Source organism: Castor canadensis, chromosome 11, assembly GCF_047511655.1.
Source record: "Castor canadensis chromosome 11, mCasCan1.hap1v2, whole genome shotgun sequence".
NCBI lineage: Eukaryota > Metazoa > Chordata > Mammalia > Rodentia > Castoridae > Castor > Castor canadensis.
This window is the reverse complement of record NC_133396.1, coordinates 51,061,884-51,089,693: the sequence shown is the minus strand read 5'-3', so window position 1 is coordinate 51,089,693 and position 27,810 is coordinate 51,061,884. Positions and strand designations below refer to the sequence as shown.

At 42.4% G+C, this 27,810-nt stretch overlaps 1 protein-coding gene across 1 annotated transcript in view; it reads left to right on the top strand.

Annotated features, from left to right (window-relative positions):
* Window positions 1-22,353, top strand: part of LOC109699722 (multidrug and toxin extrusion protein 2) — a 60,746-nt gene extending 38,393 nt beyond the window's left edge. Inside the window, exons 11-17 of the mRNA XM_074044761.1 lie at window positions 9,509-9,617; window positions 10,702-10,777; window positions 16,394-16,463; window positions 17,352-17,484; window positions 19,855-19,949; window positions 21,086-21,140; window positions 21,433-22,353. Of these exons, the coding sequence (XP_073900862.1) occupies window positions 9,509-9,617; window positions 10,702-10,777; window positions 16,394-16,463; window positions 17,352-17,484; window positions 19,855-19,949; window positions 21,086-21,140; window positions 21,433-21,671 (777 nt within the window). The 3' untranslated portion in view covers window positions 21,672-22,353. The remainder of the gene's footprint in view (window positions 1-9,508; window positions 9,618-10,701; window positions 10,778-16,393; window positions 16,464-17,351; window positions 17,485-19,854; window positions 19,950-21,085; window positions 21,141-21,432) is intronic.
* Window positions 22,354-27,810: the final 5,457 nt, after the last annotated feature.

Sequence of the window (27,810 nt, the reverse complement as noted above, 5' to 3'; positions counted from 1 at the left end):
CTTTTAAACAGTGAAGGTTGCTGTAGGAACAACCAGGTGCAGCATTGTAGTAACTGCAGTCATGAGGGCAGGGAGGGGGACCCGCAGCCAAGGCACAGACTATAAGAGGAAAGAGAGCACAAAGAACAGGGTACACAGGACAAGATACCCGCCACTCAGGGCTACTCATTGGGGCCATACCCACTCAGGGGGAGAAGTTGCCCACAAGCCGACCCTTAGAAGAAGGGGGATGAGAATAAAACAGCCCACAAAAAGGGAGGAAGTGAAGGCATAGGTTACGTGTTCGAGGTGTTCCTCTTGAGAAGATATTTGAGGTCTTCCACTGGCTCACAGGAGTAGGCTGGTGGAGCAGGGTGTGGCTCGGATGGGGGGCATCAGGCTCTGGTGTCCAGCGTTTGGGTCAGGAGATGTGAATCCAGGAGTCTAGCCCAGCAACCTTCATTCCTGTGGGGATAGATAACAAGACCGGGTGTGGCCCTTCCCAAGGGGGCTCAGAGAGACCCCGGGAGTTATGGGGGAGTTTGATAAGGACTAGATCTCCAGGGCAAAAGGCAGCCAGGGAGAGCCCTTGGGGCTCCTCCCTCTTTTAGAGAGGACCTGCTGCAACCTGGCTAGGTGAGTGATATGAGAGACCAGGTTTGATACTTCAGGGTCTAAAATTAAATCTTTTTGGAGAAAGGGTCTCCCATACAAGGCCTCAGAGGGAGTAAGGCCCATTTTATTTGGGGTGTTTCTGAGTCAGATTAAGGCTAGAGGTAGTAATTTTTGCCAGGGGAAGTGAGTTTCCTGAGCCAGCTTAGACAGGTGAGTAATCCATTGGCTCGCTCAACCTTGCCTGAGGATTGGGGTCTCCAGGCACAGTGGAGATGATGTTTGATTCCCAAAGCCTTAGAGACTCCCTGAGTGACTTTGGCTCAGAAGGCCAGCCCATGGTCACTTTGGAGAGTCTGAGGGGCTCCAAATCTAGGGATAATCTCATTAATTAGCACCTTAATTACTTCTCAGCCCTTTTCAGAGGAGCAGGGAAATGCTTCAACCCATCCAGTAAAGGTATCCACCAGAACCAGGAGCAATCTAGAGGTTGGGCCCCTTGGTAGGTGGGTAAAGCCAAGCTGCCAGTCCTCTCCTGGATATGTCCCCTGCCTCTGAGTTCCAGGGATAGGCAGGGCAGTGTTGCAGGGTTGTTACACTGACAGATTTCACACTCTAATAAAAAACGAGAGTATCTCCAAGTTTTACTACCTCAAATAATCACCGTGCCAAAGAGAGTGTCTTATGGACCCCCCAAGTGATAGGTCTGATGTAGGGTCTTTAGAATCTTCTGTTGGCTACTCTGTGGGAGAAATAATTTGCCCTCAGGAGTTATCCACCATCCTCTATCATGTAAGCAATAACCTCTCTCTGAAGCCTGTGACTTCTCGGTAGGTGAGTATTGGGGGCATTCAGAAGGAAGGAGGGATTGTTCTCCACAAGACAGGGGCCTGAACATAAGGTCTCCTATCCTAGCAGCCTCCTTTGCTGCCATATCAGCTCTCTGGTTTCCCTTAGCAACCTGATCCTCTGACCTTTGATATCCAGGGCAGTGAATTACTGCTATTTGTTTTGGAAGTAAAGCTTCTTTTAAGAGTTTTAAGATTTCCTTGGAATGTTTGATAGGAGATCCTTTAGCAGTTAACAATCCTCGTTCTTTCCAAAGGGCTGCATGGCATGCAGGACCAGGAAAGCATATTTAGAGTCTGTATAGATGTTGGCAGTTTTTCCCTCAGATAATTGTAATGCCTTAATGAGAGCTATCAGCTCAGCCAGTTGGGCACTAGTGGAAGGAGGCAGAGGTTCAGCCCACAGAGTCTCAGTGAGAGAGACCACAGCCACCCCTACTAGTCTAATTCCCTCCTGGACGAATGAACTTCCATCTGTGAAGAGAGTGAGGTCTGGGTCCAGAGGCGGCTGGTCAAGGAGGTCAGACCTAGCTGAATAGCATTCGGCTAGCACTTCCTCACAGGAATGCATGTGTGGCTCCCCCTCAGTGGGGAGGAGCGGTGCCAGATTTAGGACAGAGCACACCCAAAGGCTCACATCTGGACATTCTAATAATTGGGCCTGATATTTAAGTAGCCTGTTGTCTGATAACCATAGTCCTCCTTTAGCTGCTAGAAGCCCCCCCTAGATCGTGTGGAGTATATATAGTTAAGGGCTGTCCAAGAATTAATTTTTGGGCCTCTGGGATCAAGAGGCAGGTTGCTGCTAGGGCCCTTAAGCACCCAGGCCACCCTTTAGCCACATTGCTACTTCTTTGGCTGTGGAGTGGGCCCTCAGAGTTGGGTCAGTACTCCTAGGGCTGTCCCCCCTTTTTCATAGACAAATAGTTGAAAACGGTCTTGGGTTATGGAAAACAGTCTTGGGCTCAATGCCAGGGCAGTTTGGAGTGACAGTTTGAAGGCCTGAAAAGCCTTTGTATTTTTAGGGTCCTAATCTAGAAGGGATTGAGAGCCTCGCTGAGCATCTTTTAGGAGCTGGTATAGGGGCCTGGCAAGGGCTGCATATCTAGGGATCCAGAACCTGCAAAATCCTGTAACTCCCAAAAAAGCTCTAAGCTGCTTTATGGTCTGGGGAAGTGGAAAATGGAGGACTGGGTCAATTCGCTCATGACTCAGGGAGCGAGTCTGTCCCTTTAAGACCACACCTATGTAAGTGACCTGTGGGAGGCATAATTGAGCCTTTTCTTTAAAGACTTTGTATCTCTGGGAGGCCAGAAAGTTTAAAAGGGACTCAGTTGTCCTGAAGATGAGGGGCTCTGTGACTCTGCACAGAAGTAGATCATCAACATATTGAAGAAGGGTGGCCTCTGGGTTGTGCCAATCTAATAAGTCCCTGGTTAGGGCCTGTCCTAAAAGATGGGGGCTGTCCCTAAACCTTTGTGGCAAAACTGTCCAAGTCAGTTGCTGTGAAGAGTTTGTGGGATCTTCAAAAGCAAACAGAGGCTGACTGTCAGGATGTAGAGGAATGTAAAAGAAAGCATCCTTTAAATCTAGTACAGAGTAATATTGGGCTTTTGAGGGTATTTGAGCCAATAGAGTATAGGGATTGGGAACAATTGGGTGAAGGGGAATGATAGCTTCATTAATGAGCTGGAGGTCTTGAACCAATCTCCATTTGTTTGGCCCCTTGTGGACAGCAAGAATAGTATTATAGGGGCTAGAGCAACTAATTAGCAGCCCTTGTTTTTTAAAGGAATTTATAATAGGTAAAAGGCCTTGTCTTCCCTCAGACTTGAGGGAATATTGTTTCTGGTGTGGAAACTGTGAGGGATCTTTCAGTTTTATTTGAATAGGGAGGGCTGTTTTGGCTCACCCTACAGTCATCCCATCAGTCCACACTATAGGATCTATTTGTTCTTGAATGAGGAGGCAGCAGAGATAGTCCTCTGGGGGAAGTAGAATTTGAGCTTTTAGTTGAGATAGTAAATCTCATCCCAGCAGGGGCACTGGAGTTTCAGAAATTATGAGAAAAGAATGACAGAAGAGGAGGTCTCCCCAAGAGAAGGCCAGAGGCCAGGTAAAATAGTGCTCTAGGGGCTGGCCAGATACGCCTCAAATGATAACCTTGTCATTGGACCAGGGACCAGAAGAGAAAGGTGAGACAGAAACAGGCTCCACCATCTAGGAGGAAGATGACCTTTGCTTCTCTATTGTGGTTACCTGAGGCTTCTCAACATTGATGTCAAGAAGTAGAGCCAGGACAGGAGGCCCCAGAACCCATCAATCCATAGGAGGTGGCACCCCACCTTCCATCTGGAGATGGGGGCACTTAGACCTCCAGTGGTTACCCTTGCAGAGAGGGCAGGGTCTCAGAGAGAGGCAGGGCTGTTTCCCGGGCTGTCCCCCGTTTGTGCATTCCCTACAGAAGTTCCCTCCTGTCCACAATGGTAGCAAACTCAAGATGTAGACCCCAGTCGGGTGGGGCCCTCTCTGAGCGCTGCAATGAGGTCATGGTGTTTTTTTGTCTTTTTCTCTCCTTTTAGTAATATCCCAGTTATAGTATACAGACATGGCTAGCTGCATTAATTGGTCCAATGATTTTTCTCCTTTAGCCACAGACTTTTGGAGTGTTCTACAAATATCTGGGGCTGATTGTGTTAGAAATTTATCTTTGAGGATAACCTCTCCCACCTGTGATTCTGGGTCCACTGTGGTATGCTTTTGGATAGCATCCTTAAGATGCTGCAGAAAGGTAAAGGGGTTTTCTTCAGGACCTTGTTGTACTACAGTCACCTGGGAATAGTTTAGTGGTTTGACTTTGGCTCTTTTTAGCCCTTCTACTATAAGATGGATGAAGTGGCATTGACGCCATTCATCTTCCTCATCATTCTGATTCCAATGTGGATCTGCCAAAGGGACTGCTTGTGCCCCTATGGGTATAGGCATATTTGTCTCCTCATTTCCAGGCACTACAGGTATTGGGTACCATTTACCCATTGTAAATGGTAATCATTTCCAACCTGAGTGGCCTGGGCCAGAACCCATGTTGTTTTTCTAATGAGGAAAGAGTTTGGTCTAGTAGAAGCATAATATCCTTCCAGGCCAATTCAAAAGTTTGGATCACAGAGATAAAGGCTTGAATGTATTGGTCTGGGGCATCAGTATAGCTGCCCAGATCTTTTTTAATTTCCCTTAGATCTGATAGCTGGAAGGGGACATAGACTCGCCCTCTTCCTGCCATTGCCTGTTGAAGGGGGAAGCACCCAGTAGGAGGTTCTGAATATTGGCGTGGCTTAGGAGGTATGGCAGAGGGTGGAGCAGAAGGGGTGAGGGCCTTGTCATTGGTAAGGGACTTTTTGGTTCTCCTTCCCCATGTTTATTCTGTGACTTACAAAGAATGGCCAGCATTTGGGTATCTAAGCAGCAATTATGGAGCCATTCTGGGTGTTCTCGGAGATGAAGGAAAAGTTGTATGTAGGGTACCTCGATCCACTCTTTTTCCCTTTTACAGAAAAGGTCTAATTGGAGTAGGTATTGTAATTTAAGGAACCCTGTGAAGATCATTTCTCCTGGTCTTCTAAGGGATACTGAGGCCAAACCTCAGTACAAAGAAAGATGAGCGTTCTTTTTTTTTGAGGTTAGGGTCAAGATCCTTCCAATATTTCAGTAGACAGGCCAACAGAGACTGCTTGGATACTGAGGCCGGAAGACTGGAAGGGGCAGGTCCCATCTAGAAAGACAACAACAACAATGAACTGAATCAGTTCCCTTTTTATCAGCGTCCTGACTGGGAATGACCTTACTAATGAAACCAGGCATCCCTGTCTCATGACTTTCCCCACATTTGTGACCAGGATGGAAGAGAGTGAACTGGTCAGGTTAGGTCACCTGACCAACACAGTGAGGAAAGCTCTAGGATCCTGCCTTCTAGCTAACAGCAAGCAGCCTCCTTAATAAAGCCTACCCTTTTAAACAAAGGAATGTATCATCTGTAAAGTGAGAGAAGGGCATTTAGCATTTAGAGGGTGTCCCAGGGCAATAACAGTACCATAAGGGATGACTATTTGGAGGAAAAAAGTTTTTATGCTGAGGCCAAAAGTATAGAAAATTTTAAATGAGAAGCTTAGAGACCATAATAATGCCCATTTTGCTGTTTCTGAGACTATAACCTTGAGATAACAATTAGCTTACAAGGCCTGGGTCAGTCAGGCCCAAGGCATAAGGTGGGGCTGGGAACCAGGCTTGAGCAAAATGCTGCCGCTGCTGCCCCTTCTCATGCCCAGGATGAGCGATGCCATCCTGTGGCCTATAGCCCTCCCCCCACCTGTTTTTGTGTATGCGTGCCTGCACACATTTGTTTTTCTTCTCATCCCTTTTTAGGGGGAGTAGTGGCGAGTTGTAGCCACCTCCATGTGTGGCTGGTGGCCTAGGATGTGCTGGGTACTCTCTATGGATTTTTTAGCTATGGCAGGCATTCTTGCTGTGCCCAGGGGCCAGCATCGCTGTTCACAAGTGCACCCATTTGTTTTCCCTCCTCACCTTGTGGGGGCAGTTAGAACATGAGCATGGCAACCACAGTTTTTTGTAAGTGCTTTTGCCCTGCTGGTGTCTAGCAGCTGACTTAAAGTTGTCTTGGACAGAGAGGCCTGGCAAACTAGTGTGGGTATAATCTAAGAAAGTCATAAGGTACCATGTTACAAGTTTTTCCTCATGGGCAGCCAGGATCCCAGTAAACCCAGGGAGGGGAAGGCAGACAGAGATAAAGGACAAGGCAGGACCAGGAAGGGAGCAGAACGGGTGTATTTTTCAAATTTGCTGAAGGAAGCCCACTGCTGTTTAGAACAAAAGGGGGAGGCCATTTATCCTGAACTGCTTGGGAAAGAGGAAGGAAAGGCTGAGGGTGGGGGGAAAAGAGAGTTTCTAGGCTCAACACATGAGGGATTTTTGGTCATCACTGCTGTCCAGGTCGATCCTGCCCAATAGCAGTACTGGAGCACTGGAAGCAAGGGATGACCTCCACTCTTGGGCCACGGAAACCATGAAGGAAGCATGAGAGATCTGATTGTTTGCCTCAGGCATGGCTGGAGGGGTCTGAGACTTAGCTGCTTTTGGAGCCTCAGGGTGGTCAGGAAGTTGCATCTACAGCCTTTGGGTGACACTGGGGAGTGCCCTGGCCAGAACACCTTTTTTGGCTTGAAGACAAACTTTCTTTTCCACTGGCTATTTTCAGACCTCCTCTTAAGTGGGTCAGATCTTGAAAGAGAGAGAGAGTTTAAGGAGAGGAAAAAAAGGCCTCGGTGCACTGAAGTTGGGCTCCACCCACATAGCACTGGCAGAGCGGTATAAATCCCCACCTGACATCTGAGTTCCCTCAGATTGCCTGCCTTACAGCTGTAATGGGCTCGGAGCTTTTCTTCAGTTCCCCAAGGGAGAAATCCTCCTTAATAAGACAGAGAGAAAGAGAGAGAAAAAAAAGGTCAACCTGAGAGTTCCACTGTAGCTAGGCCATGGTGAGGGTGGTCTCTCCTGGAAAACAGACTCCATCGGAGTGCCAGACAAATCACAGTCATGTTCCTAGGCAGCCTTTCCCATTTTGGCACAACCTATACTGACCTTGGTTCAGAAGAGATTGGGTCCCTTCGTGGTCACCAAAATGTTATGTGCCAGTGTCAAAGTGTTGCAGGCCAGTGTCGAGGGTCCTTGCCTTCACAGGCCAGAGAACTGGCTTGTGAGGCAGCTGAATGATGAGCCAAAGCCAGTATATAAAATAGTTATTATTAGTGAGAAAGGAAAGGCTATAGCTAGAGTACTGCAGCGGAGCCTGGAAGCCGGTAACTCCCTGTTTAGGTGAAGGCTAGGGCTTTTTAAGGATGCTTTAACGCTGGGTTAGAGTATCAGTTAGGTGGGTTTCTCCTATTGGGCATGTATTTGCATGGGCCTCCTTAGATGAGCTGGTCTGTTTGCCCCTTATTGGGGGGGAAAACAACATTGGGAGAATTTTGTTTATCAGTCCTGTAGCAGATTTGTGAGACCCTGTATCTCTTCCTGGCAGATTTGTGAGACCCTGTATCTCTTCCTCAGGGTGCAGGAATGCAGGTTTATAACTCCCTCTCAGGATGCAGGAATGTAGATTTATAACTCCTTCTCAGGGTGCAGGGCTCATGGGGCTCTCCATGAGGGATGGGCTACTTACTCATCTGCCTTAGGTATCCAGACCCAACACCTTCACTTTTGGGTTTGTGGGTGGGGAATGGGCAGAGGCCATCCAGCCTTCTCACTCCAGTCCCACCCCACTTCTATGTCCACCATCCTCCAAAACAAAATAAGGACTTGACTGGGCCACAGGGAGCCCATACACTTTGATGCAGCTCTGTTGGTCCAGCTTTTCTGTGTGCTAATAGTAAGGGAGGTCCAGATAGGCCTGGGACATTTCTTCAGATACTCTGCCTCCTGCCTTGATAGAATTTCAAGACCCCAGGGCTCCTTGGGGACAAAGGAGCGAGATTCAGCCTTCTGTGGGTATTCTGGACTGTGGTTTCCCAGGTTCTACCCCAGAAGCACGGTGGTGTGGGTGTTAATGCTCTTAGTCTCAGCATTAATTAATTTCTTTCCACCTCACAGGGAGATGTATTTTCTAGTAATTATGTTTGGAGAGGAAAGAGAGTTGAGCACAAGATCTGGTCTTTCATTTTAAAGAGAACATCCAATAAGAATTTTGCAAATATTTTCTCCCACTCAGTCTAAAACTTATATTTTATTTATTCTTATTAGCATATAATGTTTGTACAAAATAATGGGTTTTCTTGAGGGTATTTTTTTTTGTAGCACTGGGGCTTGAACTCCTGGCCTGTGTTTGCTTGGCCAGCACTCTTATTGCTTGAGCCACTCCACCAGCTCAGATTTTGTTGTGAAATTTTCAAATCTGTCATTTATCTTGAACTGGACGCACACAAGTCTTACACATTCTTATACAGTCAAGTATACTGTTTTGCAAATTGTTAATCTTAACAATTTTTTGTTGTTGTTGCAGTATTGAGGTTGATCTCAGGTCCTACATCTTGAGCCACTCCACCAGACATTTTTTGTGATGGTTTTTCTCAAGATAGGGGCTTGCAAACTATTTCCCTGGGCTAACTTCCAACTGTGATCCTCCTGAGTAGCTAGGATTACAGGCATGAGCCACGGTGTCTGGCTAATCTTAACAATTTAATATGCAGTTTTAATCAGCTCAGGCTAGTTTTCAAAGCATTAACAAATTAGAAGCTATTGGGAGCATACTGATCCTAGTAGGAGTGAGAAGTTAAAACTGATGTATGGATTTTTGAAAACAGGTATAAGAACCCAAGCCTTCTGTCTCTACATCCCACTTACCCAAACAGCCCAGGTGCAGCACCATGTAGTGAGATAATGATGGAGGAACTTTCATCTCTATGATGTCTATTTAGGAAGCAAAGAAGAACAGCTTTAGAGTTCCATAAGCAATTATTAGAATCAAGTTTTAGCCCTTGAAGGGCACATACCAGATAACCGGATAATGAGATGTACAAGATCCATCTCACCATCAAAGAGAGGTTATGGAGTCAGATACCATCAACTTTTATTGAGTTCCTACAGGGTGCCAGGCTTTGAGCTAAGTGCTTTTTCACATGGTCCCTTTGATTTTTATAAATAATTTATGTATCCATATTAAGTTAAATCTTACCTTGTAAAATGTAACTAGGTTAAGTCATGATAACATGTGTATAGTCAATAAAGGAAGTGTTTCCCTCCAAATCCAGGCCCTGCTCTGATTCATGTGAAGCGGGGATAGTCAGGGAAGTGCTACACCTCTTCACTGGGCAAGAAATCAGAAATCAGGTTTCAAAGAGGTTGAGTGATATGTCTCCAGTCACATGGCTAGGACACAATAGAATTCACCTGAAGCTCAGATCGCTGAGTCTGTCTGGAGTTTCCACGTGCTTGCGCCTTACAGCAGTAACACACACATTTTGAGGGTTTTTAAATTGTGATTTATGATTGTTAATTCCCAGGTGCCTCTTGGCTTTGGTGTGGCTGCCAGTGTCCGAGTGGGTAACGCTCTGGGGGCAGGGAATGCTGAGCAGGCCTGGTGCTCCTGTACCACTGTTGTCCTGTGTGCTGGTGAGCAAAACCCTCTACTCCCTGGCATCCATGCTGAATGTAGTGTGACAAGTTAAAATTGACATGTCAAAATTTCTGTAGGAATTGGGTCACATGCTTATACTAAAAAAAAAAAAAAAAACCTTTATTCTTTATGCTCTTTCAAATTTACTGAGATAAATTAGTCATAATTTTTTTCTGTTTACCAAGTAAACAATATTGCACTTGGTACTGCTGAAATAATTTAAGGCAATTATTACCTTATTTTATGACCATAGTCAGGGTAACCAGTTCTTCATACTCTGGACCACAGTATCTGCTTGCAGTTTTAATGTCTTGGAATCTGAAAGTAACAAAAGATTCCGATGTATTCATGTCTTAGTCTGTTTGTGCTGCTGTAACAGAATACCTAAGGTGGGTAATTTATAAAAAAAAAACCCAAAATTGGTTTCTCACAGCTCTGGAGGCTGAGAAATCCAAGATCAAGGAATCAGCAGGTTTGTCTGTCTGATGAGGGCCACTCTGGGCTCCAAGATGATGGCTTAATACTGCCTCCTCCTGAAGGAAGGAGCAGTGTGTCTTCACATGGCAGAAGTGAGGGAAGAACAAAAAGGGGACCAAACTCCCTTGTCAAGCCCTTTTATAAAGGCTCCTAATCCCATACATGAGAGAAGAGCCCTCATGGTTCAACCACCTCCCAGTGCTGCTGTGCTGGAGATTAAATTCCACCTGAATTTTAGTTCAAACTATAACAATTGACATGTTATTAAGGATCTTTTCTATGAGTGTCCTTCAGAAAAAGAAGTCAGAATCACCAGATCTTAGTTGTCCTTTTCATGAACAATAAAAAGAAACACTACTTACATTACAGCCTTTCTTTTGAGATGAGGCCTCACTATGTTGCCCAGACTGGTCTCAAACTTGTGGACTCAAGTGATCCCCCTGCCTCAGCCTCCCAAGTAGCTGGGACAACAGGTTCCACATTATTCTAGGCTACATTATTACATTTCCTAAATGACTGATGCAAGTCTTTCATGAGCCAGCCGTGCGATCTGTTATGCTCTGGAAAACGGTCATTGCCTCTTGCTCCTTCTGTGTGTTCCAGGCATTTGCGTGTTAGCCGTGGGAGTTCTCCTTGCAGCTCTGAAGGATGTGGTCGCTTACATATTCACCAGTGACAAGTAGGTACTCACTAAGAAATCGGGCTTTACTTTTATGCTCTTTCTTCACTATAGTCTTCTGACTATGAGAGGAGGTGGCATTTTACATTAGAGGAAAGCCTGTAGTGCAGCCAGGAATGAGAGGCACAGTATGGAATTTGAAGGAGTTTGAATGAAGAAAGCCCATGAAAATCATTCCACCTTTCCTTTACTCATCACACCAATGTTGCCAGAGATATACAGAAATAGCACACAGAATGTCCCCATCCCCAGAGAGACACCTCACAGTCCAGGGCACGCTCACAGCATCCACACTCGGGGCAGTACTAGCAAAAATTACTGATTCAATCTTACACCAAATTTTATTGTATTTTCTATAACAACATCTTTGCATAATTATTTAGGTGTAATAAAGTATCTTTTGAATTAAAAAAATCTTCATGGACAAGGAACATAGCTTGGTGGTAGAACATTTATCTAGCATGCATGAAGTCCTGAGTTTGATCCCCACCACCACACACACAAAAAAAATTCACAAAAATGCTTTGGTAATTTGTACCAGCTGCCTCAGGTTCATAGGAAGAAACTCAGGTTTATTCTTTTCAAGTCGTGCTCCTGAGTTTCCTCTGACCTCATTGGTTTTAGACAAATGTCCAAGCATATTCTTAGAAAATCTTAGGTCTGAGAGTAACAGAGACCAGATTTACCTTCTTGCCTTAAACAACTAAAAACTAGACCAAAAAAATGGTATTTTTAAAATAGTTTTGGATAGTAGGCAAAATGGGACAGTGATCCCTGAGAGGGGTTGACAGGAAGAGTACTCATGATGCCCCAGCTTACTGGGAGAGAGTTTCCAGGCCAGAGAGAGGGAACCTTGGCAAAGCCCCGCCCCCCACCCCGTTCTCCTGGGCTGAGGAAATGGAGTTGGAGTGGCTAGAGTTCACAAAGCAGAGTGCCCTGGAGGGAGGAGAGCACACTGTCCCAATCCACAGAAGGCCTCCCTCCAATCTCTAAGCCCACGACTGAGCTGTGCATGTGTGGCTCAGAAGGGAGAAGGCAGAACAATTGCTGAAGTTTATAAAGGCCTAGAAAGAGCTTAACTATAGCCTAGAACTTAACCACATCAAAGCTTTAAAAGGTTATTTAAAATAATAAAAGAATATGCAGTACCCAACAAAGTAAAATTCACAATGTCTGACATATGATTAAAAATGATCAGGCATACAAAGTAGCAAGAAACTAAAATCCTTGCCCTGTGCAGGTGGCTCAGCCTATAATCCTGGCTACTCAGGAGACAGAGATCAGGAGGATTAAGGTTTGAAGCCAGCCTGGGCAAATAGTTCACAAGACCCTATCTCGAAAATGCCCAACACAAAAAAGGGCTGGTGGAGTGGCTCAAGTGGTAAAGTGCAAGTGTGAGGTCCTGAGTTTAAGCCCCAGTACCACAAAAAAAAAGAAACAAACTAAAATCCATAATAAAAAGAGACATCAATCAATTGAAAGTGACCCAGAAATGAAATAGAGGATAGAATTAGTACACAAGGATATCAGAGCAGTTTCTGTAATTATGATTCATATTTTCAAGGAGGTGGAGAAAACATGACTTTAGCTAGGCATCAAAGATATCAAAACAAAATTGAACTTCTAAAGATGAAAGATGTCTGAGACAAAGTTATATTGAAATGACATTAGACACCGTAGAAGAAAAGATTAGTGAATGTAAAGATTTGGCTGTAGTAGATATCCTAAATGACCTGAGGAGAGGAAAAGACTGGGGAAAAAGAAAACAGAAAAGATAGTGTATCAACAAGCTGTGCATAGCCCTAGGATTAAAGGGGTCTGAGAGGATATTTGGTATAATCGTCCACCTGACACTGGGACTCCTCCAGAAGACCTTTGCCAGGTCGAGCAGTTTATGCTTTCCCAACTAGAGAAGAACTTGCCACCTCCCAAGGCAGTGTGGAGTCCCAGGACACCTTCCTCACTTTGAGCTGAAATCTTTCCTTTCCCTCTCAAAGCTCTCACCCACTAACACCAGGCGTCATGCTGTGATCCTATAGGAGTCTGTCCTTTTCCCAAGTTACAGGGAACTCATGCCCTGCAGGGTCTTTTCTCTTCTTCTTGGTAAACATCATAATTCTTTCAGCTATTTCTTGTGGAATATGATTTTGAGTCTCGACCATCTTGGATTCACATGAACCTGAAGACTGTGCTCATAGGCCTTATCACACTATTTAGAGCAGCCCTGTGTCTCTTCACCTCACTCGACAGACTTCTAGTGGTAGCTACGCCAAACTAAGTCATTTGAGCGACACCACTATGCCACAACATCCTCACCATTCCTTTCTGCAGTTGACTAAGTACAGAATCCAACTATGGACCTGATAATCTTTGGTTCCTTGTTTTTTTACTCATCTTCACATTTTTGTTTATAAGTTCTGTCGGTGATAGCATTTGCTGCTTCTTCCAGCTTCTGCCATATGTGCATGCCTTTCCTACCAAGTTTTTGTGGTTAAAATTACTTGTCCCAATGCCACCCATTGCCGGTGAGTGTTTATAACAAACATCCCTCAGAAATCAACTTCCACAATGGACAGGCTTGAATCATGTGAAATAAAGGTAGCCTTCCAAGTAGGGTTTTCTAGGAAACCACTAGATATGTGGCCTGTCAGGGAAGTAATAACTGTTCTTTGGGAATGTGGCCTTGAGTAAACCGGTTCTTCTTACTCAAGTTCTAGAACCTGGGCTGTCATCGTCCAAGGTTACCACGGGAGAAACAAGGAAATGATATTAGGATAAGTTAAAACGCTACAAAGCTTGTTATCATCAGGATTCAGCCCCTCTTCTTGAATAAGTGGCTCCTCTGTCACTGCAAGCCCTCAGTTAATGTTCAGAGTTCTGAAAGCATCAGCTGATAGATTTGCTAATTTCTGACAATGTGCTTGTTTCCTGTGAATGTGCCATAGCTTGCTGTCTCTTTGAATGTATCTCTCTGTAATTTTTTTTTAATGAGAGCTGGACATCTGGAATATTGTAATATGGTATCAATGAAAATCTGATTCTCCTCCCTCCCGAGGCCTGTCCTTATTCTTGCTCATTGAGGGCTCCAGTCATCCATTGATTTAGTAGACTTTCCAAGCTAGTTTTTGCAAACTAGAGAGTTCCTGAAATGCTTGGATCCAATAGAAAGGTTTTCTTGGTTTGGTTTTTTCAAAGTTCTTTTTCCTTAGATTCTTTGACAGGCACTGCCTGAGAAGCCACATCAACCCCAAGGGCCTCTGTGCCAACCCCTTGGTGGAATCCTGGTAGATCAAAACACATGACTGATTTTTGGAGAACAAGGTTTTCATTGCCCAACCCAGTTCTAGTGAGCCACACAGGTTGGGCCACCAACCCTGCAGCTTCCTGCCCTTGGACTGGGAGGTAGAAAAACATAGCTGCTATGAGAAATACCAAAAATCACCACTACTCACCAGCCTTTCTTCATCAGATGCTCCCCTTATTGCACATGTTTGTGACCAACTCCAGAATTCAAGACTTGTTTGCTTCTGACATTTCTCTCCGGCTCAGTGGGTGCCTTGTGAAGAGTCTGACTTTGAGCTTCCTATTCTGCCATCTTTCATGACATCACTGGAATACTCTCTGGGAGTCTCTCAGATATTATTCTGCCCTTGTGCTTATATGTAGGTGAATCTTCCTTCTGTTATTCTGCTTGCCACTTTGTAGTCTGAACGTCTACAACAATCTGCAAGCATTGCATTTTCCTTTAGCTCTAGGCAATTTACCCCTTTAAAAAAGATTTACTTCCTCCTGTACATTTTTCGTTTCTCTCCTTTTGGATGTTTTGGGGGTTTTGGTAGTACTCAGGGCCTTACACTTCCCAGGCAAGCACTCCAGCACCTGAGCTACACCTATAGCCCTTTTTGCTTTAGTTTATTTTTCAGATAAAGTCTCATCCTTTTACCCAGGCCAGCCTCAAACTAGGATCCTCTTACCTAGGCCTCCTGCATAGCTGTTTTTTGAGTTAGATCTCCCAGGGTGGCCTTAAACCATGATGTATCTCCACCTCCCATGTAGCTGGGATTGCAGGCATGAGCCACTAAACCCAGCTGGAATTCTTTTTAGATAATAATAGAATTTACGGATTATCTTGACACATTTCTTTTCTCTCATCTCTGTATCTTTGCATTTTGAGACATGTCCTCAACTTTATCTTCCAAGTTGAAATTTCATCTTTGCCATGACCATTCATCAGCTGGTCATTCATCAAACCACTCTATTTTAATGCTCACATGTTTCATCTCCAACCACTAGTTCCCAATTGCTCCCTTAATTACTTCATGCTAGCTTATGAATGTGTCTGAGAATAGTAATTATAATTTAAAAAACTTTCCCCTATGTTCCTTGTATTATTTCTGCTTCTTTTGTGTGTCAGCGTGCTTATTTTGGTCTTTTTTTTTAGAGATAAGTACTCTCTATGTAGCCCAGGCTGGCCTCAAACTCACAATCTTCCTGCAACAGACTCCTAAGTGCTGGGATCACATATGTGGGTCACCATGCCTGGCTTTGTTTGTTTGTTTGTGTGGTTGATTTTCTTCAGTGTCTGGGGAGCCCTGGTTCCATGTTGGTTAATAGAGGTATTGTAAACCTCAAATGAGTATAGTCTCATGGGTCTGTCCCAAAGAGTCAGTCCTCTGAGTGAGAGGGCTGACTGCAGGCTCTATCTATATTGGTGGCTCTGGTGACCAGCAGGCTTCCTTTGAGGGTGCAAGGAAGGGGAGCAGGAAGTCTCCTCTCTTGGGGGAGGGGCACTGTGGCCTGTTCCATGGTTTGCATCCACACTGGGTCCACTGAGCAGATATTCAGTCACCTCTGCCCGTGCTGTGTCCCCTCAGCACCCCGCCCCACTCTGCAGGCCTCTCAGGTAAGTCTTCCATAATTGAACAGGGCTTAGGGATCTCTGAGGAGGTAAATGTGTCCTATGTGAACACTCGCTTTCAACTCCATTTTGAGGAAGACTCCCTTACAACAGACCTGGATTCCCACACATAGGCTGAGCCCTGCTTCCATTTCTTCTCAGCAGCCACATTTGTCACTTGTAATGGAGCTTTAAGAATTATCATCTAAGCCAGTCACTGGGGGCTCACGCCTGTAATCCTAGCTACTCAGGAGGCAGAGATCAGGAGGATCAAGATATGAAGCCAGCCCGGGCAAATAGTTCACGAGACCCTATCTCAAAAACCCTTCACAAAAATAGGACTGGTGGAGTGGCTCAAGATGAAGGTCCTGAGTTCAAGCCCCAGTATTGACCAAAAAAAAAAGAATTATCCTCTAAGCCAGGTGTGGTGGCACATGTCTGTGCTCCCAGCACTTGAGAGGCTGAGGCAGGAGGATTAAAAGTTCAAGCCCAGCCTGGGTTACATAGCAAGAACCTGTTACCCCACCCCACTAAATAAATTATCCTCTGTAGGTCTAGTAGTGCCAACCTAGACCATGTCCCTTTTAATTCTGTGTAGTAATAAAATTTGAATTAGTTTGGTTTATTGTGTACTTAACTTGTCGAAAAGACATGCGCTTGGACTAAATTGTCAGGTTTGTGATTTTCAGGTCACTGACTACTTTCTTTTCCTCCAACAGGGACATTATTTCTCTTGTGAGCCAAGTGATGCCTATTTTTGCTCCCTTTCATCTGTTTGATGCACTTGCAGTGAGTATTCAGAGAGATTTTATTCTGATACACATAGCAAATGTGTTTTGTGTTTCTAGTTTTTTAATTAAAAATTGAACGTGATTTCACTTTTTAGAAAAGTGAGCTCTTGCTTCAGGCAGCTTGAGCTATTTGAGGGAGAGATGAGTTACTGAAGAGTATGGCCTCTCAAGGTGGGAGAGACTGAATTCTCCACCTTCTCTGACATCCTCTGGTGCCCAAATGCCCCAAATGATGTCCTGACCAGGTGGCAAGGTGACCTGTGCTGGAATCTTCCCAGGCATGCCAGTAGTCTGACTACTAGAAGGGCTCTTGCTAGGCTGGTGTTCTGTGGATTCACTTGCACTTGAAGGTCCGTTGGTTTCGCTCCAGAATCATTCCTGCAGACTTACTCCCAGTTTGAGCAAGTATTCTTCATGACACATTTCTACGCCCATTTGTCATCTTTCTTTTCTTCCCATGGAATTTCTTCCACTTTCTTCAGACATTAGTCTGATTGAATATAGGCAGTGGTAAGAACAGTGTGGAAGAGAAGCCCACAACTGTGATAATATTTTTCAGGTATAATTTCAGACTAATTTCTACTGAGATTCCAAAAATGAAAGCCTTAATTCTTTTTTAAACATATGCTTTTGAAAAATATTTTTTAAATTGTTGAGATAGAGATTTGAGTAATGTTACCCAATGGTTTTCTGATGGAAGCTGCTCTACTTTTGTTCTTATTGTCAGTATTACTTCAGAAGCAAAATGTTTTCCTTTATCTGTTACATAATGTGCTATGTCCTCTTTGAACAGAGCTATCTGACCATACCCAGATGCATGAGCTATTAACTTGATATGATGAGAACTGCATGACTACAGCATTGGTGTTTGCTTTCCTCTCCTCAGGGCACTTGTGGTGGAGTCCTGAGAGGTACAGGGAAACAAAAGATTGGCGCCATCTTGAATGCCATTGGTTACTATGTGTTTGGTTTTCCCATTGGAGTATCTCTGATGTTTGCTGCTAAACTTGGGATAATAGGTATGTGTTTGATTCCTCAGGGACTTGCCTCAACATATAATTGTCATACTAAGAAACTGCTTAATACCAGAGAGAGACCTGAACATCCATGTTTACTGCAGCTCAATTCTCAATAGCCAAGTTATGATAGCCTTGGTGTCTGTCAACAGATGAATGGGTAAAGAAAATGTGGCATATATACACAGTGGAGTTTTATTTAGCCATAAAGATGATCAAAAGTATGTCATCTACAGGAAGATGAACGGAACTGGAAATCATCATGAGAAATGAAATAAGCCAGATTCACACAAATACCACGTTTTCTCTTATTTGTAGAATTTAGATTTTTTTTTTAAAAAAGGGGACATAAAACTAAGAGGGGAACTATTTGAGAAGAGGAAGAAGGGGACCAGTGGGGGGAGGGGAGACAAAAGAGGATGATGAGGGGTGAATGTGATCAAAGTACATTAGATGTATGTATGAAAGTGTCATGATGAAACCCATTAAGATGTACAAAAAATAAATTTAAAAATTATAAAAAGATAAATTGCTTGAGATATAAAGCGGTTGGCTACAAAGCCAATTTTTCCTGTGGAATAGGAAAAATTATTTTCTCCTGCAGTATGTATTCAGTGTCTCTGCTGGCAAACACACTGGGAATGCAGCATTGAACAAAATAAACATGGTCCTGTCCTGGGGATGAGACCAGGATTAAATAGTTAATTAGATAACTAGTCAATCTAGTCAATTACTGTTGGGTTAAGCCATACAAAAGAGGTGATCAGGGCCTATGTTGTAAGGAACATCTAAGCCCCACTGGCTTCCCAGGACAGTCCCTACATAATGTGTTAGCTCAGGCTTGAAACACAGGTAGAACTGCCTAGATGAAATATGAAGCATTTGTTGAAAAGACTGCTCTTTCTCCACTGAGTGGTCTTGGCAACCTTGTTGAAAATCAGTTAGCCACAGAAGTATGGTCTTATTTCTGGGCTGTCCCATCTATTCCATTGATCTATGTCTGTCCTTATGCCAGGACTCTGCCTTGATTATTGAAACTTTCTAGTAAGTTTTAGAATCAGGAAGTGTGAATCATCCAACTTTGTTCTTGCTGTTTGGTGCCCCTTGTAATTCCATGTAAATTTGAGGACCAGCTTTTCTGTTTCTGTAAGAAAGGCCATTGGCATTTTTATCAGAGTTGCATTGAATTTGTAGATTTGTTTACAAAGTATTGCTATCTTAACAACGTTAAGCCTTCTAATCCATGAACGTGGATTACCTTTCCATTATTTAGGTCTTTAATTTCTTACAGTAATGTTTTATAGTTTGAAATGTATAACTTTCACTTTGTTAAATTTATTCTTGGGTATTATATTCTTTACACGTTGTTCCTGGTGTATTAAGACTTAAGTTATTTTTGTGTATTGTTCTTCTACTTGAGACTTTACTAAATTCATGTATTACCACTAGCTTTTTTTTTTTTTTTTTTGGTGGAGAGTCTATCTATAAGATTGTGTCATCAGTAAACATAGTTTTACTCCTTTTCCAATTTTTGTGCCTTTTGTTTCCTTTTCTTGCTTTTTTACAATAAGATTTTAACAATTTTTGTCACTCTCCAGTATTTTTATTTTCAATGTAAAATAATATAATAACTAAAATTTACAGAGTATGAGATAACATTCATAAAGAGCTTTTGCCAAAATTATGCTAGTCTTTTTATGTGCACTATGTCATTTAAATTTATGACAACTAAATAAAGAATCCCATTAGTTCATTTTTATGCATAAAAAATCTAAAATCTGAAGAGTTAAGTAATTTGATTAAGGTTCCATAGATAGTAAGGGGTGAGGCAGGATTTGAACTAAGGTGGTTTAATTCCAGAGACATACTTATTACTGCTGTATGTTGTCTTCTTGTTTGGATTTTGCAATTTCCTTATTCACTCAACAAACCTTCACTGAGTATGCCAGGCCCTGTGCTGTGTTAGATTCTGGGAATATATCAATAATAAATAAGTGAGGTTCCTGTCTTTGCTGAGTTAATACTCTGCTCTGAGTTTTCAATCCTCTCTCATCCTTTGGCACCTTTTCCACTTTCTGCTCTTGAAATGTTGGCCTTCAGCAGGGGCCAGGAGATGGCAGTGCTTCTGCTCCCCTGTTCTTAGGTTTGACAACAAAAGGGAAGGTGTCTTCGTATGTTTTTTTCCTTGTGTTTTTGATCGATTGGTTGCCATTAATAGCTCAGTGTTATACTTGAGTCTAATCCCTGGCCACTACTTACCTAAAATTTTAGGAAAGTTCATTTAAAATCTGTGGATTATTAGGGAAGAATTTTAATGACCATGGGAACAGAACTGAAGAAAATGTAAACTCTGATTCTTATTTAACACCACAGGTCTCTGGTCTGGATTGATAGTCTGTGTCTTCTTTCAAGCCCTATTCTATTTGGTGTATATTCTGAGGACAAACTGGAATAGAGTTGCAAAGCAGGTAACAGTGTGTGTCATTTTAAAATATGGTGTGACTATATATACATATGTATATATGCATATATACATATATATCCCATATCTTACTACAAAGCAGTGTAATAAATGTCTGTGACGGGTGGGAGGTACATTAGGAGTGGAACAATGTATGGGCCAAGGGTCAGGATCTTGACTGATGTGAGTGTCTGTGGAGTGAGGTGGGAGTTCTTCTTATCATGTTGAGCTTGACACGAGATGGGTGGGTAGTTGACTCACAGGAGGGGTTCCTAACAAAGAGATACGAGCATGAGTTTAAGTGTACCAGCTGTCACTGCCCCAGCTCTGAGCACCCTTTAGGTCTCTAATGCCTTTGTACTTGCCTGTACTGATGCATTATATCTTTCTTAAGTTCAGGTTGATTTGTTGAGAAAATAGAGTAAACAGGACGTTAAGTTGGATCATAAACTAACCTTTAGATGGTGACACCATTTATCTTTAGATTTTCTTCCTTTCATCTGTGTTTAGGAACACTAAAGGGCACAAGTGCAAACAATATATAAACTCTGAACCTACTATAGTCGGGTGCCGGTGACTCCATCCTGTAATCCTAACTACTCAGGAGGCAGAGATCAAGAGGATCTCGGTTCGAAGCCAGCCCAGGCAAATAGCTCACAAGATCCTATCTCAAAAAACCCTTCACAAAAATAGGACTGGTGAAGTCTCAAGTTCAAGCCCCAGTATCACAAAAAAAATTAATAATAATCTGAGCGTACCCCCATAAGCAGCTTTTTCTCTTGTTATTTTGCGTGATCTTTTGGCCTGTGGCATTTTAAGGACCCAGAAAGGCTGTGCTAGATTTATAACTTTCAGCAATAGTTTTTTTACATTGAAGTTTTTTGGGGAACTAGGGTTTGAACTCAGTGCTCTACCTCTTGAGCCACACCTCCAGTCCATTTTGCTCTGTCCATTTTGTGATGAAGTCTTGAGAACTATTTACCCAGGCTGGCCTTGAACCATGATCCTCTCAATTTCAGGCTGTAATCGATTTCAGGATTACAGGTGTGAGTCACCAATTCCAGGCTACATTTGATGATTTAGCAAATATCTACCAGCTTAACTTGATTTATACTTCATTTACTCATGTGATTTTGTTTTTAGGCACAGGTTCGAGCTGGGCTAAAAGGCAATAGAGAGACCATACCTACTCCAGCAGGTAACCAAGGCCATTTTCTCGTATACTTGGCCAATTTCTACCTCACGAACACTGAAATTTAATGTGGCCAGAGTTGTTTAGTTTATGAGATCCTGCTCTCTTGCTCAGTAAAATTTGTCTCAGCCATAATCAGACAAATCAACTCTGAGCTGTCCTATGAAATGTTTTTTAATGTGATTTCACATATACTAACTGATGATCAATGGTCATTTTTTATAATATATTCTCCTGTAAACCTCAATACCCTCTTAACTCACTATATCAGTAAGTGCCGACTGTTCTCTGCTAACAGATCTGCCTATCCTGGAAAGAGAAGCAATTGATGGCGTGATTTTACCTGATATCATCAGACCGGAGAGCCAGACCGTGCAATTGATGGTACTAGATGAAAGCAACCAGTATGCAGTGCCCACCATTGGGGATGTCTTGACAGTGAGACAGTTGATTTTCTATCGTGGAATGGCTTTAGCTGTTGCCATTGCTGTCCTGGTAGCAGGAATTTTAGTAAGAGTTTTCAATGACCGTGGCTGAAGTAGAATTATCATCAGTCTGCAAACTATAGATGATAACGATATATTAAGCATGGAAGGTGAGCTTATTATTTGGACGGTGGTTCCACTCTCAACTATGGGTGGAAAGGTTATCAGTGACGTATCCTTGGTTATTCCAAGACACTGCACATCATATTGGAGATCAAGAAAGGAGTTATATATACTTGCCTAGCATGCATGAGGCCCTTGGTTCAATCTTCAGCACAGAAAAGGGAAGAAAGGAAGGAAAAGAGAGAGGGAGGAAGGAAGGAAGAAAAGAGTGTTAAAAAAAAAAAAACAGCCTTGTTTGGGAACTAGGGATTGAACCCAGCACCTCACCCATGCTAAGTAAGTGCTGTACCACTGAGCCACGTCCCCAGCCCCAAGCACCTATAATTTTAAGTAAACGTTTCTCTGTTAATTTTATCATGGTTTCTAAATACGTAAATTTGATTTTCCCTACTGTAAGTGTCATTTGCTTTCTTGTATTGAACATCCTTCTTTCAGGAGAGTGGTTCATTGTATAAAATATATTGCTGGTCTCATTTGTTTGCGTTGCTCTGCTAATATTCTTCATCCCGACAATGGGTAATGTATTAAGTCTTGCTCAAGTCCTTTCTCAGGTATCATACAAGCATCCATAAAATAAACACCTTAAAATTTAAAATGTATGCTGACAATGTCTGGAGCTATAATGTTAATATAAAAGTTATTTTTTGTCTTTTAATAAAATTTTATGGCAATTTTTATATTAATTAGAAAATAAATCTTTGTTCTTTGCTACTCATCTCCCACAGTGCTGACAGCTATGGTTTCACCTTCCCAGAAAAAGATTTTTAGAGTCACTTCAAAAAAATCTGACCAAACCAAAAAGAAAATCCTGGGGGAAAAAAAAACCCTAATACTGGGTATTCCCAAACATAAGGCCCTAGTGTGGAGCTCACAGTTCAAAGCCCTGCTGTCAGTCAGCTTTCCCTTGCTGTAATATATTCCTGAGAATAGCAACATAGAAAGAGGAAAGGTTTACTACAGCCAGCATTATACTTAACAGAGAAAAACTGAAACCATTCCCTCTAAAATCAGGAACCAGACAAGGATGCCCACTATCTCCACTCCTATTCAACACAGTACTGGAATTCCTAGCCAGAGCAATTAGGCAAGAAGAAGGAATAAAAGGAATACAAACAGGTAAAGAAATTGTCAAAATATCCCTTTTTGCAGATGACATGATCCTATACCTTAAAGACCCAAAAAACTCAACTCAGAAGCTTCTAGACACCATCAATAGCTACAGCAAGGTAGCAGGATATAAAATCAACATAGAAAAATCATTAGCATTTCTGTACACTACCAATGAGCAAACTTAAAAAGAATGTATGAAAACAATTCCATTTACAATAGCCTCAAAAAAAATCAAATACCTAGGTGTAAACCTAACAAAAGATGTGAATGACCTCTACAAGGAAAACTATAAAATTCTGAAGAAAGAGATTGAGGAAGACTATAGAAAGTGGAGAGATCTCCCGTGCTCATGGATTGGTAGAATCAACATAGTAAAAATGTCGATACTCCCAAAAGTAATCTACATGTTTAATGCAATTCCCATCAAAATTCCAATGACATTCATTAAAGAGATTGAAAAACCTACCGTGAAATTTATATGGAAACACAAGAGGCCACGAATAGCCAAGGCAATACTCAGTCAAAAGAACAGTGCTGGAGGAATCACGATACCTGACTTCAAACTATATTAGAAAGCAATAACAATAAAAACAGCATGGTACTGGCACAAAAACAAACATGAAGACCAGTGGAACACAATAGAGGACCCAGATATGAAGCCACACAACTATAACCAACTTGTCATTGACAAAGGAGCTAAAAATATACGATGGAGAAATAGCAGCCTCTTCAACAAAAACTGCTGGGAAAACTGGTTAGCAGTCTGCAAAAAACTGAAACTAGATCCATGTTTATCACCCTATACCAATATTAACTCAAAATGGATCAAGGATCTTAATATCAGACCCCAAACTCTAAAGTTGATACAGGAAAGAGTAGGAAATACTCTGGAGTTAGTAGGTATAGGTAAGAACTTTCTCAACGGAACCCCAGCAGCACAGCAACTAAGAGATAGCATAGATAAATGGGACTTCATAAAACTAAAAAGTTTCTGCTCAACAAAAGAAATGGTCTCTAAACTGAAGAGAACACCCACAGAGTGGCTACACATCAGACAAAGGACTGACAACCAGAATATATAGGGAACTTAAAAAACTAAATTCTCCCAAAACTAATGAACCAATAAAGAAATGGGCAAGTGAACTAAACAGAACTTTCTCAAAAGAAGAAATTCAAATGGCCAAAAAACACATGAAGAAATGCTCACATCTGTAGCAATAAAGGAAATGCAAATTAAAACCACACTAAGATTCCACCTCACCCCTGTTAGTATAGCCATCATCAACAACACCACCAACAACAGGTGTTGGCGAGGATTCGGGGGGAAAAAGGAACCCTCTTACACTGTTGGTGGGAATGTAAACTAGTACAACCACTCTGGAAAAAAATTTGGAAGCTATTTAAAAAGCTAAACACTGATCTACCATTTGATCCTGCAATACCACTCTTGGGGATATACCCAAAAGAATGTGACACAGGTTACTCCAGAGGCACCTGCACACCCACGTTTTTTGCAGCACTATTCACAATAGCCAAGTTATGGAAACAGCCAAGATGCCCCACCACTGACGAATGGATTAAGAAAATGTGGTATCTATACACAATGGAATTTTATGCAGCCATGAAGAAGAACGAAATGTTATCATTTGCTGGTAAATGGATGGAATTGGAGAACATCATTCTGAGTGAGGTTAGCCTGGCCCAAAAGACCAAAAATCGTATGTTCTCCCTCATATGTGGACATTAGATCAAGGGCAAACACAACAAGGGGATTGGACTTTGATCACATGACAAAAGCGAGAGCACACAAGAGAGGGGTGAGGATAGGTAAGACACCTAAAAAATTAGTTAGCATTTGTTGCCCTTAATGCAGAGAAACTAAAGCAGATACCTTAAAAGCAACTGAGGCCAATAGGAAAAGGGGACCAGGAACTAGAGAAAAGGTGAGATCAAAAAGAATTAACCTAGAAGGTAACACACATGCACATGAAATTAATGTGAGTCAACTCCCTGTATAGCTATCCTTATCTCAACCAGCAAAAACCCTTGTTCCTTCCTATTATTGCTTATACTCTCTCTACAACAAAATTAGAGATAAGGGCAAAATAGTTTCTGCTGGGTATTGAGGGGATGGGGAGGAGAGGGAGGGGGTGGAGTGGGTGGTAAGGGAGGGGGTGGGGGCAGGGGAGAGAAATGACCCAAGCCTTGCATGCACATATGAATAAAAAAAAAGTTAATTAGAAAAGAACTCAGGATGGAGTTTTTCCATTAAAAAAAAAAAAAAGAAAGACGAAAGGTTTACTTTGGCTCACAGTTTTGGAGGTTTCAATCCAAAGCCCATTGGTAACACATCGTGGTGGTGAGCACGCATGGAACAGAGCTATTGGCCTCATGACTTAGAAGTGGAAAGAAGAGGGAGGGGCTAGGGATCCACTACCACTTTTCAAGGCACAGCCCCGATGACTGCAAGACTCCAATTAGGCCCCGCCTCATACATGTTCCACCACCTCCCAAGAGTGCCCACTGAGGATCAAGCCTTTAACTTTAACATATGGGCCATTGGAGGGCGTTTCAGATCCAAAGTATAGCACCCAGAGTGACCAGCACTTCCTCTCCTGAAGGTGATCAAGCAACCTAGATCATCAGATACCTCTGAGAAGCCAATTATATGAGAAAGCAGCTAGAAAGAAACAGCTTTCAGGGACAAAAAGCTTATATGCTCGACAAGGTAATATAAAATATTATAACTGTCTAGTTACAAAACTTTTCATCATCCCAAAAAGAAACCCCAGATGTGTTAAAATGGCACTCCATAAACCTCTTACCCCTACTTCTGGCAACCCCTAAACTCCTTTCTGTGTTGATGGACTTACCCACATCGGGTATTTTGCATTAAAGGAATCACACAGCACGTAACCCTTTGAATCTGATTTCTTTCACTTGGCATGACATTTTTGAGATTCATCCATGTAGTAGCATGTACCTAGACCTGTATGATTTGCTTTCTTTTTCTCATGCGTTTATCAGTTGGTGGATCTTCAGGTGGTTTCCATCTTTTGGCTATTGTGAATGTACTGCTGTGAACACATGGTACAAGTTTTTGTATAAACACCTGCTTACACTCCTTTTGAATATATACCTAGGAGTGGAACTGTTGGGTCGTTCAATGATTCCATATTTAACTTCTGAGGAACTATCAAAGGTTTTCACAGCAGCCGTACCATCCTGATACTGGTTTTGAGTTCATCAGGTTCTTGTCCAGAGCTGGTTGGAAAGTGACAAGCCTGGACAACAGGTGAGTGGCAAGTGAGAAAGAAATTTATTGAAGTAAAGAAAGACAGAGCACCTGCACGGATGGGACTCAGAAAGACAGCCATGGCAACTGCATTGTCTAGGAGTTTTGATCTAGTTTTTGGCACTCTTTTGGGGCAGACTTTGTAAGTCCCTGGAAACAGCTTTTTGAAAGATCAGCCTTTGGGTGGGCCCTGGAGGCAGATTTCTGATAGGTGGGCTATTGGGTGGGCCTTTATCCCCTCCTTAACCTGAGCCCAGATTTACATTCTCAGGGCTCTTTGTGCTATGTCTGTTCTCTTACCTAACATCTGTTTCTTGCTCACTTTAACCACTCCTTTGTGACCCAAGCCTTGTATGCACATATGAATAATAAAAGAAAAAAAAAAACAAAAAACAAAAACCACTCCTTTGTGACCCTCAGCCCTAGCTGCCTAAGATCAAGCTAGCTCCTAACAATCCTACATGAGATTTCCATTTCCTCCACATTCTTACTTACAGTAAGAGTTTTTTTATGAAGCACTAAGAGGCTACAGCCAGAAGTATTCAAGACCCTTTCAAGGCAGCAGTTATAATAGAAATGTAGAATTTGGCAAAAAATGAAAATGATACCAGATACTGCTGTCTCCTGCTGAGCCCAATAAAGGATTCATTCACAGCCCAATGAAAGTTTCCTTCTTCCTTTGGAAGCTAGAGTGTCACAATGTGATCTTTTTTATTTATTTATTTATTTTTAAAGTATATGTGACAGGTTCTCAAACCTTCTGGATTCATTAGTGTTTCAATGATTTTTTTTCATGGTACTCCTAGGCCAAACAAATACTTAATAGTTCTCTTTATTAATTAGTTAGGCCTAAAAGCAACTTGGTACTTACTTATAGCTTAGTAGCAGTTATATTTTAAAGTGATATGTGTATATTGAAAGGAAGATATTTTGTGTTTTGATTCTTAAGTAACCATCATTACTTCCTAATGGAACATGTGTACCTGCACAACTTCTCAAACCCTGGGCTCAGAGTGGACACCGCCACTCCTTCAACTGCTATTTCACATGGATTTTCACACTTTTATTACAGGAACTGCTAACACCCAATTTCGCAGCATCATCCAAAGGAATATACCACGACCTAACATTGGAACTGTGAGGCACTTTCAGCCGTCAGCCTGTGCGGTGTCTGAGAGACATTAATCATCACTCTGTGTCCTCTGAAAGTTTAAAAACCCATGACACACCTGTGAACTTACATGGCACCTTGGCCCAGAGTTTGGGAACCCTGAGTTAGGAACTAGGATGTACACAAAGAGAAAGGTCTAAAAACATACAACATTAACAATGGGTCCTTCGGGCGATGGCATGGTAGTGTTTACATTCTTCCCTGTACTTTTCTGCATCGACTGAAAAATGTATAGGGAGCATGCAGTATCTTTACAATCAAAAAAAGCAAAAGAACAATTAGACAGCTACCACCTGACAAATATTCTAGTGTCTGGCAGTATCAAGCATTGTCACAGATGTGGAATAGCAGGAGCTACTATGCGACTGCTAGCGACAATGTTAACTTACACAACCACTTTGGAAAACAGTTCCATATTAGCTAGCAAAATGGAAGATAAAGCCCATGATTTATTAATCCATTACTATCGATACATGCTAGAGAAAGTTGCAC